We start from the raw sequence: 13,960 nt of genomic DNA, 5'->3' as shown, positions 1-13,960 counted from the left end.
ATTCACTTGTTAAACAAATCAAACTTAATATAAATCAAAATAATTTTTAGTATGTGACAGAGCTAGTGGTAATTACAAACAGGAGCACCATGGCAACCATTGGATATTCCAAACACACCAGTTGATTAGGCATGTTTACAGTTGTTTCTGCTGTGTTCTTTTTATTTTTTACATTTTTATTGCATTTCGGCTTCCATCTGATATATATAAAACACCTTAGACTATGGTGGTGTCATCTGTTGAAAAACAACAAACAAAAACTCTGGGTTTCTAATGTTTCGGTCTCTTCAATGTGGATGTCATAGCCTGATATTTCACCTTTAATACTTACGAGTTCTTGTCCATAAAGTAATAGTTGGAAATTTACTGAATAAGTTTAGACCAGAATTTATCTCGCTGCAAAGTTTCTGTTCTTCTACGTATTATCTGTCTATAGCTACAAGTGCCTGTGTAATTCCACGTTTTAAATCACGTAAAACAACAACAGCAAAACACTTAGGACCTTTCATTTTTTGAGCAGTTACATCCCAATAACATTTTATAGCTAGGATTTGATTTACTTACTTTGTAAATTCATTTTTAACCGTTTATCTATGATGAGTTGAATACTGGCAGACAAAGATAGGTATGTCTAGAATGGGAAGTGAAAAAATGAATTATTTAGTGTTGCTGTAGCAGCCTTGAAATAAAAACAGTATTGCTAATGAAATTTCCAGGATATGATGCACATTGATGTATTTTACAGATACAACTGACGACTTTTCACGTTTTGGTGACGTGGTAAACGTCGAAACATGTAGAGTCCACATTCTAGAAATGTATTGAACTGTGTGTCGATTTTCACGTTGTGTGTTATATATTTATGATTCTAACATTATACACAACTGTCAAGAAAATACTATATATACTTACTGTTATTTGAGAGGGCCTGAGTGCCACATTACTAACGGTGATTGGTTTATTTTGATATCAATGCAAAACATTCTTTATCTAAAAAGAGGTAAGTTAAAATATGTTTTATTTTGATCAAAGTATTTTAAGTTAAACAAGCAAAATTGCTTTAAAAATGTGAATATATAAAAAGTTCTGGATTATACTTGGTCATGTTTTAAAAACGGCTTTGTTTACTCTTGTATACATAGACACACCCATTCTACTAAAGTTCTGGATTATACTTGGTCATGTTTTAAAAACGGCTTTGTTTACTCTTGTATACATAGACACACCCATCCTACTATGATTACTAAAACAATAACCCGTTTAAGATACAAACCTAAGTCAGTTCTCTCTTGCTGGTTTTCCTTCTTTTCGTTATTTGACACTTTTCTAAACAACCACATTTCGCACGCACATAAAAATCGTTCTTCTACAACAAATTACACCTTTTCTTTAAATTCTTAAGTTGTGCATAGCAGAGAAACACGACATGACATACGGTTCAGATACGAGTACTTTCGACTGCATTGCTTGATGACGATTGCTCTTTCAGGTTAGGTTCCACTTGGTTATCAAGATACTGTTTTCTAATGGCTATAATTTCCTGGACACATGGAACAATAATAATGAATGCTGCCGCTATAAAGGCCCAACCACGAGATATAGAAGTCCAGATGAGGAAACCCGATGAGTCCAGAAGTTTTACGGCTGCCATCGCCCCTGGCCAGATGAAGATAAATAACAGAACCAGCAAAAAACCTACAACATAAGCGATACTTCTGGCTGTCTTAAAGGTTTGCACTACGGATTCTAGAGAGGGACGGTCGTGGTATTTATCTTTAGGCTCTATTGCTAAATCTTCACGGTAAATAAAAGCCCAAGGATTTAAGGGGTTATCTATGTTCCTAGTTTTCTCCCAAATGTTTTTTTCTTCTACCTCAGACAGAGGTTTCGATGTAGCAAGTGAAACGGCAATGCTCAATATGCCACCCATCCCAATGGATATCAAGTTCCCCACCAACATTGGAAGATCCTTACCCGTATTCGATAAAAAATTCCCCAAACCTCCAGAATAGGTAGAGGCAGTGGCAAGCCAAGAAGCCACACCAGATATACATCCTCCTATAGCCCCCACCATCATTCCCTTATCATTCATCCGGGACCACAAGACAGATAAAGTGATTGGGATCACTGTTGAACTGATAAGGATACCCATGAAGAGATAAGTCCAAGATAGGTTCAGGTTGGCAGCATAACAGAGCAAGAATAGTGGGATAATCATAATGGTTGTCCACACGATACACCAGTTCTTGTAGCGAAGTAGTTTTTCCTGATATTCTCTATATCTGTTGTGGACAGGACAGGTAAAATGTGGTTTCACTAGCGACTTACAGTGGAGACGATTAAAAGTGTCTCTTTGACAGTCACTGCAGGACATCATGCTTTTGCACTGACAATATTCTTCTACCTTAGAACTCGGTTGAGAAGACATGTACACCTTTCCACATATGATACACTGCTCGTCCATCACATCTGATCTGTGAGCAATCAATGAAAAACATGTTAAACTTCTGTATGATTTTAGAAAACAACTGTAAGGAAAAGAGAAAGAATTCTATACAAAAAAGTGCTGTCTGTCCCAAACAACTTCTAGAACCAAGAGTGGAATACGCACTTATTGCACCTGAAGATTACAAGCCATCTTTAATACTAGGTTGGATATTACTGAAAATATTACAGTAAATACAACAAACAGAATGGTATTGAAGTACTACAATATATCATTCTCCAACACATATTTCACATCTTCACATTTTTGTATTTCTCTGAGTTATGATTTGAAACATCCTAAATCGGCTCGATGTCGTGTGCTACATTCTGCCTTAGGTATTGCTTTTTACCTTTCTGTAGCATGATTCAGCCAAGAAAGTTATCTGATCTTTGGTGGGATATAGTTACTTTTTATTTTATTATATATAAATTAGATTCACCTTGTGTATGTGGGACGGATCTACGCATATCACATGGAAAGAAATTACTCTTAATCATTTGTGTATGTGGGACCGCTCTACGCATGTCACATGGAGAGGGATGGTTCCTAATCCTTGCAATCCAATTGGTGATTAGCCAGCCATAGAGATAATGTGTATTATGAGAGTAGTTTTAGTGCTTTTGTGGAGACCAACTTCTGCTTTGAAAGGGGCAAGACATGTTGTAAAGTGTGACTTTTTAATTCAGGTTCTTTATTGTGTTTGTTAACCGTGCGTTACCATATTTTAGTTTCACCATTATCCACATGGCAGACATGCAAGACAAACATGGAAAGTAAAATATACAGCACTTAGTTATGTTCGCCAAATATTTTTTCCCCTTATGCATTTTAGAACCTATCGTTATGCGGGGTTAGTATATATATATGTGTGTGTATTTTTATCCATCTAAACCAGGAATTATACACAAACAAATGGCTTGTTTAAAAATGTGTTGATTGTTTCCGATTTTAAAAATAGATTTATTTACAGAAAACTAAACAATAAAAACAAACACCCCTAATGAAACATTTGATCAAAGATTTTGTATTCTTTGGATTTGTAATAAATTCCTAAAAAATAAGATAAAAGTAATATTCTTCAGAATCTCATGACAAGTAGATCAAAAATGGAGTTTACGAGTTAAGATTTACCTGAACGGTTCTAGATAAACTTGATAGACATCATAGATGACAACAGAAGCTACAGCTATAACCTCGGCTGAGCCAGTGGACATAACGGCCATCAGGATTAGGAAGATCATAGCGTATTCTCCAGATGAACCTAGAACAGTCTGTGCTACAACAGGTACCACTAAACCTGAAATTAATACAATCCGGGCTATTAGTGAATCATAATGTAGCAGATTACTGTTATCGATCATGCTATTCTCTCTGTATTTAATGTACAGAAAGCGGAATGGACTTGGTTTTTCTTCGGAAAACATCAGTTAAATCATTAAGACTAGACAGTGTATCTAAAATAACACTAAACTTTTATTTCTCTTAGTAAGCCAGTGAAACGTCGATCTTCATTCATAGCTCTTCTTATGCAATTGTTAATATAAATAGCGTCTCGACCACTACCATGTCTGTCGTATCCCAGCCGACATAATCTATTTACATACTACTAAATCTCTGATTGTTTGTTTGTTTGTTTGCTTGTCTGTAACTAAACACAGCAAAAACGGCGCACAATAGCGCCATATTTGTAATAAAATGAGAATAGAAACAGATTAAAAGAAGTTTTGTTAAAATTGGGCCACGGGTTACCAAGTTAGCGCCGTTTTACGGGTCACTTTTATGAAAATTTCTAGCATGAGTAATTTTACATCACAGTACCGTTCGCGCTCTTTACAAAATTTCTTCGTTCAAATCTATTTCCCTGTCAATGTTCCCAGCTTCTTTGAAAAATGAAATGGTCTTTCCTTTTACTCCAGATCAACAATCACATATTTTTTCTTGAATTATGAATAACACGAATGGTTTGAAATATTTAATTATCTCAAAATAAACCCTCATTTCGGTGCAATATTGAAATTAGCTTGAATTCTTCATAACTTCTGAATAGTGGGTGACCCAACTGGTCACGGGTGGTCTAGTGAACTCTAAAATGTAGGCGAAAGGCCTCGTCGGCACTGAATACAACAGATATAGAGCGGTTGACATTCTTCTATATTTTCACCCACAAGTTCTTATAATCACCAATGTAGTCTACTCCCGTTGACGTTGCGGCCACTTGACCCGCTCTGGGATCAAAAAGACTATCTTACTGGTTCGCCAGTTTTTTTCAATGGTGAGTAAAGGTTAATTCAAATGAAATATATAATAATAAAAATGAACAATCTGATGTTCAAATAAATAAGTAATTTGGTGTTAATAAAAACCGTAAATTTAATTGGGATGTATAATGACTTAAGTAAAACTGATAAATGTTACAGTTCACCAACTTAATCTAGTTCACACCGAAACGGTTGTTATTTAACCAGTTTATGTTATAAACAGCGTCTCGACCAGTACTATGTCGTATCGAAGCTGGTCTGATAAGTCTTAGTTTGGGAGAAAGGCCTCTTCGGCATTAGATATGGCAGATGTAGTGTGACTGACATATTATAACGCTTTTCTTCATTTACTTTTACTCATAAGTTCTTATAATTACCTTTATCTACATCTTCAGGCCCCAGCAGAGGTTGACCCTGACTGCTACTCAACGCTAAGTAGGCTAGGCCTAGGGTCGTAGCTAAGGAGAAAGGGATAGCGAACCAGGTCAGTCCTCCGAGGATAAATCCCCATACGCCCTACATATGGTGAAACAAAGAAGACCCTATTACCTTGTTATCCAACAATTTATTTTGACGAAAGAATATACTCAGAATATATCTGTATATGTGTGTTGCTGTTTTCTGAGAGTTGGGTTCTACTAACTTGTTGACACAGTACACTTTTTGGCAGTCATAAATAAAGAGTTATAAGGTCAGCAATTTTGATGAAAATTTATTCATTGTTTATAAATATAAACACATTTAGCATATTTCGACTAAAGAACGCACGTGTTTGAACAGTTATAAACAGTGGTTTTAATCTGTAAATAAAATGTTTAGTATATTTGTTGCTTCCTGGTGGCTCTGCAGTAAGTCAGAAAGCTTATGAACATTCCAAGTCGAGTTTCAATACTCGCGGTGGGCACGGCACAGATAGACCATTGTATAGGTTTGTGCTTAACAACAGACAAATATACAAATGTACATTTTTTAATATCGAGAATAAGTTTGAAGAACGCTGCAAAACACTGAACATTTCTTATTAATTGTTATTAATTGAATATACTTTATCTGACAAGTTAAATCAAAGAATACAGAAACTACATGTTTTCATCAAAACACAGTCTGTTCACTTTTTTAGACAAAGGTTCATTTTACAAATTATGCTTAGATAATAAGTTTAACTTATTAAGGTCAATTTATTAAATACTGTTTAGAGAATCTTTTCTCTCTCTTTCTTGTATTTGTTTTAACGTAAAGCTACACAATAGGCTATCTGCACTTTATCCGCCATGGGGATGATTCGAACTCCGAATTTTAGCATTGTAAGTCCGTAAACTGACCGCTGACACACTGTGGGATTCATGTCTCCAACGCTTGGATAACAAGAGGTCTGAGTATATTGGTAAATCGTGCTTCTTTTGGTGATTTGGATCAAAACATTATTTCCTTTTAATTTTCTTTCAAATTTTAAATATTGAAAAGCATGTGATTTTATGTACATAAAAACGATACGAGTTAAACTAACTGACAAGAGTTTGTTTGTTTTCCGATTTTCGTCAAAGCTACACGAGGGCTATATGCGTTAGTCGTCCCTAATTGAAGTTGTTTGGGATCGAGGGTAACGGGACGCGAGCCGTGGGCCATCGGGTCCACAATCCAGTATGTTTTCGATCAGCTGCGCCCTGCCTTCTTCGAGTAGAAGTTCATAATTTCAGTAATCCCCAAACGGGGAGCCGCAAAATGTTCTCAGAAGGATTTAAGCACTTCTAGAAATACTCTTTTTAAAAATTTCTAAACATCGAACAAGACCCCGGTGGGTCAGCACTAATTCTGAGGGCATATAACGCTAAAATCTGGGTCTCAGTACCCGCGTTGTGCTTAACAATAAACAAAAAAACATTTTCAGCAATAATTTTATTTATTGTAAGAAATGTAACTAAACAATGTTACTTATAATTGAAGTTTTTTTCCCCAAAGAACAAATTACAATGAAAATATGATACGTCAGAGTCAGCAGGAAGAGGTCTTCAGCTGGAGTATCTAAGATATTCGAGGGTCTCAAGCTAAAAAAATATATGCAAACCCTGACTTATTCGTGTCACTAAATTAAAATTTCAACTTTTCCTGAATTTCTTCCCCCCGTCCCACACAAACTAGTTAGCTTTTATTTTCCAGGCTAATAGCCGCCGCTATATCTAGAGATAGGATTAGTGTAAGTAGATATTAGCAGAAAGAAAATGTAATAGAAATTCTAGCTTAGTTGAAAACATTAAGTACTTTCATTCTGCTCTCGGCTTAATGGCTACTTTCTTAATTATAGCGTCTCCCAGCAACTCATTCGTAAGCTGAAGGATTTGGAACGCTGAAATCCGGAGTTCAATTTCCCTTGGTAGACTGAGCGCAGACAGCCTATTCTGTATCTTTGCGCTAAAACATACGAACATCATTAAAGAAATATGTATCACGAATAGAAAGTTTTCAGTAGCTTTCACGGATTCTGAAATCATAAGAGCGTGATTAAAGAAATATGTTAGTCGGTATGGAAATCTTCTGTATAGCGCGTGTGTTTTTTTCTAATCAGCTCATTTACCTGGAGAGGTTTAGCAGCCACGCTACTCTGCCAATAAGACTGGTCACAGAAAACGGTACCAAAGTTTCCCACGATGTTGATGATCCCAAAGAATAAGCCACCACTGGAGAGGAAAGTTAGATAACTTCTGCCTTCGTTTCCTTCTGGACCAACAGAACACACCAGATACTGGTACATATTGTCAGAACTTCCAAACAGGTTTTCTTCATGTCCTAGGGGGTTGTAGTAGATCTAGCGCGAACAAAAATAAACACAGAAGATTAGTTTTTATAACATTTTAGTTACATTACGTTCTATTACGTTATTTTTTGTAATAGCTACACACACACACCAGCTTTAGTTAAAACGACTCTGGTTACAGATATAGTCGTTACCCGGCGAGTTAGCGGTAAGTTTACGAATTTACAAATCCGGGGTTCGATTCCGACGGTGGACAGAACGCATACAGCCCAATGTGTGGCTTTGCGTTAAAAACAAACAAACCAATAAATACAGGTTTACATTTGTAATAAATATCCAAAATTCAATTATAATCGCCCTGATTTATATTTTCGGATTGTATTCTTTCTTAGTCTTGTTATCGGTTAATAAAACTTTATTAGCAGAGGTGGAATATAATACATTTGTTTATGTTCTTCTACATCCAAAACTAAGATTCTGTTTAAAGTAGCAGAAAAAAGATATCACAAATTATATTATGTATTTTTTCTATCGATTATTTCGCGAGCGTATTTTCTTAGAACCACTCGAAAAACGAACTCAATTAAAAGAGAAGAAACATAACATAAACTACAATATCTATACAATCAGTAAAATATGATTTTATTTTACCTCCACAACCAGCATGATTAATATAATGAAGATGATCGTGGTGTTGAAGTAGGAAACATAAAACGTAGCTCCAAGCCCACCAATCAGAGTGTAGCCTCCTATGACTGCAGTTAACATCAAGACAGCAAGCTCCACGCTGAGGCCTTCAACAAGACTGTGTAGTACAGCACATCCAGCCAGCATTAGAGACGCCGTCACCACGATGTTGGTAAACCCAGCAAAGACACAGTAAGTAATGTGGGTCTTCTTCCCGTAGCGAGCCTTGATAACCTGTCGGAAGTGACGTAAACAACTGTCTTTCTAGGTTTTACTAGAATATATATAGATTTTACATGTTATCTATGAAAAACAAAATAATAAATACGTTTGTAGTAATATGGATAAAACACGTGTTTATGAAACTTCACCTGTAAAAAGGTTTTGGCTCCTGGAGCTCTCGTCTTTAGTTGGATGGATAAGATGGCGAACAGAATAACTTGGATGGTGGCTCCTGCTGCGTACCAGTAGGGTCCACTAATTCCATACTATTGGAAGAAAATGAGCAGTGAGAATCTTACAGAAGACTATACAACTAGTTTCAAAGTTTAAAAAAAAACGCGTTTGATACAGAAGTTAATTTTGTGTGAATTTACTAGCAATTATACTTCCGCTTCTTAGACATTTGCAGATTAAAGTATTTCAACATCCATTACTTCGAAATGTAGCTGTTTAAGGCGTAGATTAAACATTATTATTCATCAACAAGTTAAATAATAAGAAAATGTCAGTAAAGTTCCCAGTGGACGTAAGAAGTAATTATCAGTAATTATCAGGGTTTTCACGATACTGGAACATTCTCGAGAATATCAAACACATCCTAGATTGTTATTTAACATGTGCATTGCGGATACTAACAAAATGTAATGTTTGAAACTTGTGGAAGTTTTGAGTCTGTAATCAAATGAAGTTAGATTTACTGGATTAACCAAACCGATAAAAATATCGATTGTGTATGGTAAATATATTGATCTGTATGTCCTAAACCTAGGCCTTATTTTAAGTTCTTATTCACTTTTCATATTCTGCAAAAGAAACTTTGTCAAAAATTAACCCATGTTTACCTTACTAGCAACTGTCGAAGACTGCAGTAAGGTGGCGCTCCATGTCCATTGAGACACAATTGTAGTAGCAGTCAAACCAACTGATACCTTTCCTCCAGCATCGAAAGTGGTGTCCAAATTATCAGCGTCGTGGTAAACGTATTTTCGGACCATATGGAAAAGTGACGCAATAATAGAAGCAAAAACACCCACTGCTATGAAAATGAGCACAGCCTTGGTTAGATTCACAGTTGAATCAACACCAATTCGTATAGCTGTATTATTCCTGGCAGCAACAATATTAGGGTCACAGTCTCTAGGAAGATGGTCCATTGTTTCATTGGTGACTGATCCTGTGGTTATTGTAATACCAATATTTGTTCCAGATTCAGGAGAAAGCAATACACCAATAAGCAGGAAGATGGCTGACATCACTAACGGTTTGAAACTAAAATATGTAATTTTCAGTTTTATATCAGATCCAAGTATCAGATTTAAATCTGTACAAAGTCTGTATACCAAAATAACTTATTACCAAAAGCATAGAAAACATTAATGTTCTTCAGACAATCGAATTCTCACTTGTTATGAAAAAAAAAAATCAAATGTTGTGGCAAGGCTTACGTCGTTGTGTTTGGCTTTTTAATGATACTTCTTTCAAATACATTTAAAACAAAAAGTTCATATTTCTAGTAAAAGTGTTTTTTACCTTTTATGGAACACCCATTAAAGTACGATGTATAGATCTTTACCACTGTAAATAAAAAATAAACATTTAAAACTAAAATATTAAATATTTAACATTATGAAATTAGAGTAGGTGTTCTTTATCGAAGTAAAAAACAACAACAACAAAAAACAGTAATACAGTTTTTAATACAGAACAGTGACATAGCAACGGTGGGCCTAGGCGGGCCAAGGCCCATCCGGTCAGAGTCTGCATGATGGTTTCCGCGCCGTCTTACATATCGCTTTTTAGTTGTTGTTTCTCTAACTTGTTCATTGTAATTCCGGGCCCAGCTGCCCCCTAATGGCAAAGCTGTATGTCTGCGGACTTATAACGCTAGAAACCGGATTTCGATACTCGTGGTGGGCAGAGCACAGATAGCCCAGTGTGTAGCTTTATGCTTAACTACAAACAAACAAACCGGGCCCACCCAAAATTTCGTACCTGGCTACGCCACTGATACTGAACTCCAATCTTCTTTAAAACAGGTAAAGCTACAACCTAGATTTTGTGATGGGGTAACTATCACTTCTCTTAAAACACCCCCCTGATGGGTCATCGGTAAGTTAACGGACTTGCGACGCTAAAATCTGGAGTTCGAATTCCGCGTGATAAACAGAGCTCAGATATCCCATTGGGTAGCTTTGTGCTTAGAAAAATAGACTTAAAACATTTTTATGTTAACACCAAGTTTTCAGTTTCCAAACAGTTTAATATATTCAGTATGTTAATCGAGTGAATACTCAAAACAATAAATTTTGTTCAGAATTAGAAACGTTCACCAGACTTTCTAGTTCTAGACAGGTAAAATGATGATTTTTTCAATTCGTAAACTACCAAAAAGAATGTTTATCCTCCAATGTTAAACCTCTTTCAAATGAGACGTTTCACCAGCAATATGAACACTACAAAAGCTGGCGAAGTTAAAGAGCTATGTTCACGTACTGAAGGAATATGGCATTATTAAGTTTTCTCGGACACGTTGGGTTGTACAAGAATAACAATTGTATCTTTACGTGAACTGTTTGAATTAGATGAAAATAAATAAATTAATAACATTTTTATATCTTAAAAAGATTATCCTTTTTTTGCATAATAATATAGAAACAAAGCACCATAAAATGTTACTTTCGTTGTCTTTCGTCCATTTTGAATGTCCATTGCATGAATGTGTCTGAAACCTATGGATCAATACGTGATGTGATCTAAAGCAAGTAAAACGAGTCCTTTCTTAATTAAAACCAGTTTATTCTTTCTCGATACAACTTTGCAATACACAGAATTTCCACAGTCAATACGTTTGCAGTCTCGATAATAAAACACACACTTTATATTACCGTCACTACCACTCGCTTGACTTAATTTTCTGTCTCTATCTCTGTCTATCTGCAATCATATCTCCGCTTTATTTGTCGGGCTTATACACTAAAAAAGAGGGCGCCTAGAACAGACTAGAGTTGCCAGGAAATGTCAAGATCCTTCGAGAATCTCATGACGTGTTACCAGAGTCACTTGACTTCCGCTATCGTAACACTATGTTTAGGTTAGGTACTTTTAGGTTTTGTGGATATATAAGCTGACTGCGACTTGTGTTGTTGTTATAGGTTGCCTTATTTGTTTGTAAAATTGTAATATTTCAATATTTTCATATGACATGGGCCGGGCGTGGCATAGTGGTTAGCGTACTGGAACTGCAAATCTGAGGTTTCCTGCCTCATGACCCGTTGTTGCAAAGTCGCGCTCTGCACTTTGGGGCATCTGATGTATTGCAATTGTGACGGTCAAATCCTACTACTCATCAAACCTAGAAGTGACGTGGTTGCTGTTGACTAGCTGCCTTCTCTTCTAATCTACCAGTTCAAAATAGGGACAGTTACGCGCAAATAGCATTTCGTGTGTTGTTTTTCGCAAACATTCTGAAACAAAACACGAGAGAAACTTCTTTCGATATCATACAAATGGACAATGCTCTTCCATTAATTTTTTGATTGAAGTTTATTATCGTCGGATAATAAAATGAAATACTTATATTACGTTTTACCTTCTCCGAGGGTGCGGACTGACTTTGTGCGAAATCTGAGGATTTTCAAGTTGGCAAACCGAGTTCGAATCCGTGCGATACCACAAAATATTATCAGTACTTTAAATTGTGGGTGCGTTATAAGAGTAAGTGTGGTGGTAGGGATTCCCTCTGTTCAGTAATTAAAGATTGTGGACGGCAGTATATAGCCTTAGTAGCTTTGCCATAAATACAAATACTTTCACCGATATTTTAAAACGGTCTTCATATTCGTTTTTTCAAGATCTATTTTTTCCTTAAAGGTTACATGGAAAATCCCTACCCTTCTCTGAAAAATAAACAACAACGTTTGTTTGTTGATAAGCACACAACTCCACAGTGGGCTATCTGTGCTGTGTCCGCTACGGGTATCGAAACACAGTTTTTAATGTTATAAGCCTTCAGACTTCTCACTGAACAACTGTGAGGGCAAGAACAATACTAAATATTGTACTTACTGATGACGTAATTTGCTTGGTTAAAATCTTACGTCAGTACATATGAAAGCACACATACATACACGTATCAAACGATTATTTGAAGGTTTTAGTTGGAAAATACGCGATGCAGTTTGATTTTTTTTTCAGACTATTTCCTTTATGTGGCAAATCTCTAGACGGTGTTACTTCTGATTACTCCTCTCTGCAGCTCGATAGAAAGTTCTAGAAATATGTCAATGTTTCTTTTACTTACGTTTTACTTCAAAATAAACTCGGCTGTAAGCAAACTGTAAAGCCCACGAGTACATTTATGTAACAGATGGCAATCTCCACGACTCTCGCCTGAAGAGATAAGAACTTCCTCCTATTGCTTAAACTTACTGTTTAGAGTTGATCCTCGTTTGGAGATTATAACCAAATGTGAGCTAATGATTACAGCAACGCAATGTACGCGCCCTATTTACAGACGTTGTTATTAAACAGCTTAGAGAAATGCATATAAAACAGACGTTGCTTTTATTTCACGTAATGTAGAATGATTGACTTGGGTAAAATTTCAAACACTTGTTCAATATGCGAAAAACCATTGTTTTTATACTACGTCTATACTTGTTTTTATTATTTATAATCACCATTTGCACTTGAAATTTTAGTATTGGTGAAAGAAGACTAATTTGTGAAACAATACATTCGCTGAACAACACAGAAGATGTAACATCCTCAAATTCAATTATTGTGATGAATAAAAAGTATAGCAAGCACCTTTACACATTGCACCACGTTTGGTTTGTTTAAAAGTTCTGTAAAACGTTTAAAACATACAGAGGCAACAAAATGTTGTTGCCAGTAAATTATAGTTTGTACTGATAAATAATTATATTATAATTGTTATATATTATAATTAAATTATTATTAAAATAATTGTTAATAAAAGAACAAAGGAATACTTTCACCGTATAAAACATTCTAAAAAACTTAACTTACTTGGTAGTTCACATTCGTCAGCCTAATTCTTCCCTGCATTTGTTTCACTATGATACCTGTTTGACCTAGAGGTAGACGTTTTTGGCATAATGCCACGTGAGTCGTTTTTGTTCATTTTTTGACAGATTATTATAGGTTCTAGAAATCTTTGGCTTTGAGCATGCGTGACTTGTAACCATATTCCATAAAATCGGACAGTGATTCCGACTAAACAATTTTTTTTCTAGTTATGTTTCTGTTGTAGTAAATGAACTATAATCACTGTCTGTTTTTTTTCTATTTCCTTTTTCTGTATGTGGACATCTTAGGTAATTACCAAAAAAAAACTTACAGTATGATTGTGAATATAGTACACTGTAGTGTTTTTTCTAACTGAAATAATTGTTTGTTTGTTTGCTGCTAAGCGCACACGATGGGCTACCTGCGCTGTGCCCGCCGTGAATATCGAAACACGATTTTAGCTTTCTGCTGAGTCTTTTATTTATTTAAACCCGACAATAATTTAGTTTGAATGCACAATAA

General features: G+C 35.6%; 1 protein-coding gene across 3 annotated transcripts; it reads right to left on the bottom strand.

Annotated features, from left to right (window-relative positions):
• Positions 1-530: 530 nt before the first annotated feature.
• LOC111084976 (urea-proton symporter DUR3-like) lies at positions 531-13,478 on the bottom strand. Of its 3 annotated transcripts, XM_022381740.1 has the most exons (9): positions 13,439-13,478; positions 9,938-9,982; positions 9,250-9,676; positions 8,557-8,673; positions 8,150-8,419; positions 7,319-7,549; positions 5,124-5,262; positions 3,620-3,785; positions 531-2,474 (listed from the first exon to the last, which is right to left on the bottom strand). In XM_022381740.1, exons 3-9 carry the CDS (start codon positions 9,658-9,660, stop codon positions 1,439-1,441), a joined length of 2,370 nt encoding a protein of 789 aa, XP_022237448.1. In that variant the 5' UTR covers positions 9,661-9,676; positions 9,938-9,982; positions 13,439-13,478; the 3' UTR covers positions 531-1,438. The 3 variants fall into 3 exon arrangements, with proteins under 3 accessions (XP_022237448.1, XP_022237449.1, XP_022237450.1); XM_022381741.1 differs by lacking the exon at positions 9,938-9,982 and having other exon boundaries at positions 13,439-13,465; XM_022381742.1 differs by lacking the exons at positions 9,938-9,982; positions 13,439-13,478 and adding an exon at positions 12,708-12,749.
• Positions 13,479-13,960: the final 482 nt, after the last annotated feature.

This window comes from Limulus polyphemus, unplaced genomic scaffold (genome assembly GCF_000517525.1).
Source record: "Limulus polyphemus unplaced genomic scaffold, Limulus_polyphemus-2.1.2 Scaffold187, whole genome shotgun sequence".
NCBI lineage: Eukaryota > Metazoa > Arthropoda > Merostomata > Xiphosura > Limulidae > Limulus > Limulus polyphemus.
Note: the sequence above shows the minus strand (reverse complement) of the source record. Positions and strands in the feature narration are given on the sequence as shown.

What these genes read in the sequence shown, in the direction of transcription:
- LOC111084976 (XM_022381740.1), bottom strand. Translation starts at nt 9,660, where the DNA reads ATGTCAGCCATCTTCCTGCTTATTGGTGTATTGCTTTCTCCTGAATCT. An exon ending in TAATCATGCTGGTTGTGGAG is followed by an intron (nt 7,550 to 8,149) that starts GTAAAATAAAAT and finishes TGTTCGCGCTAG; the next exon opens with ATCTACTACAACCCCCTAGG. An exon ending in GCCTGAAGATGTAGATAAAG is followed by an intron (nt 3,786 to 5,123) that starts GTAATTATAAGA and finishes TATTAATTTCAG; the next exon opens with GTTTAGTGGTACCTGTTGTA.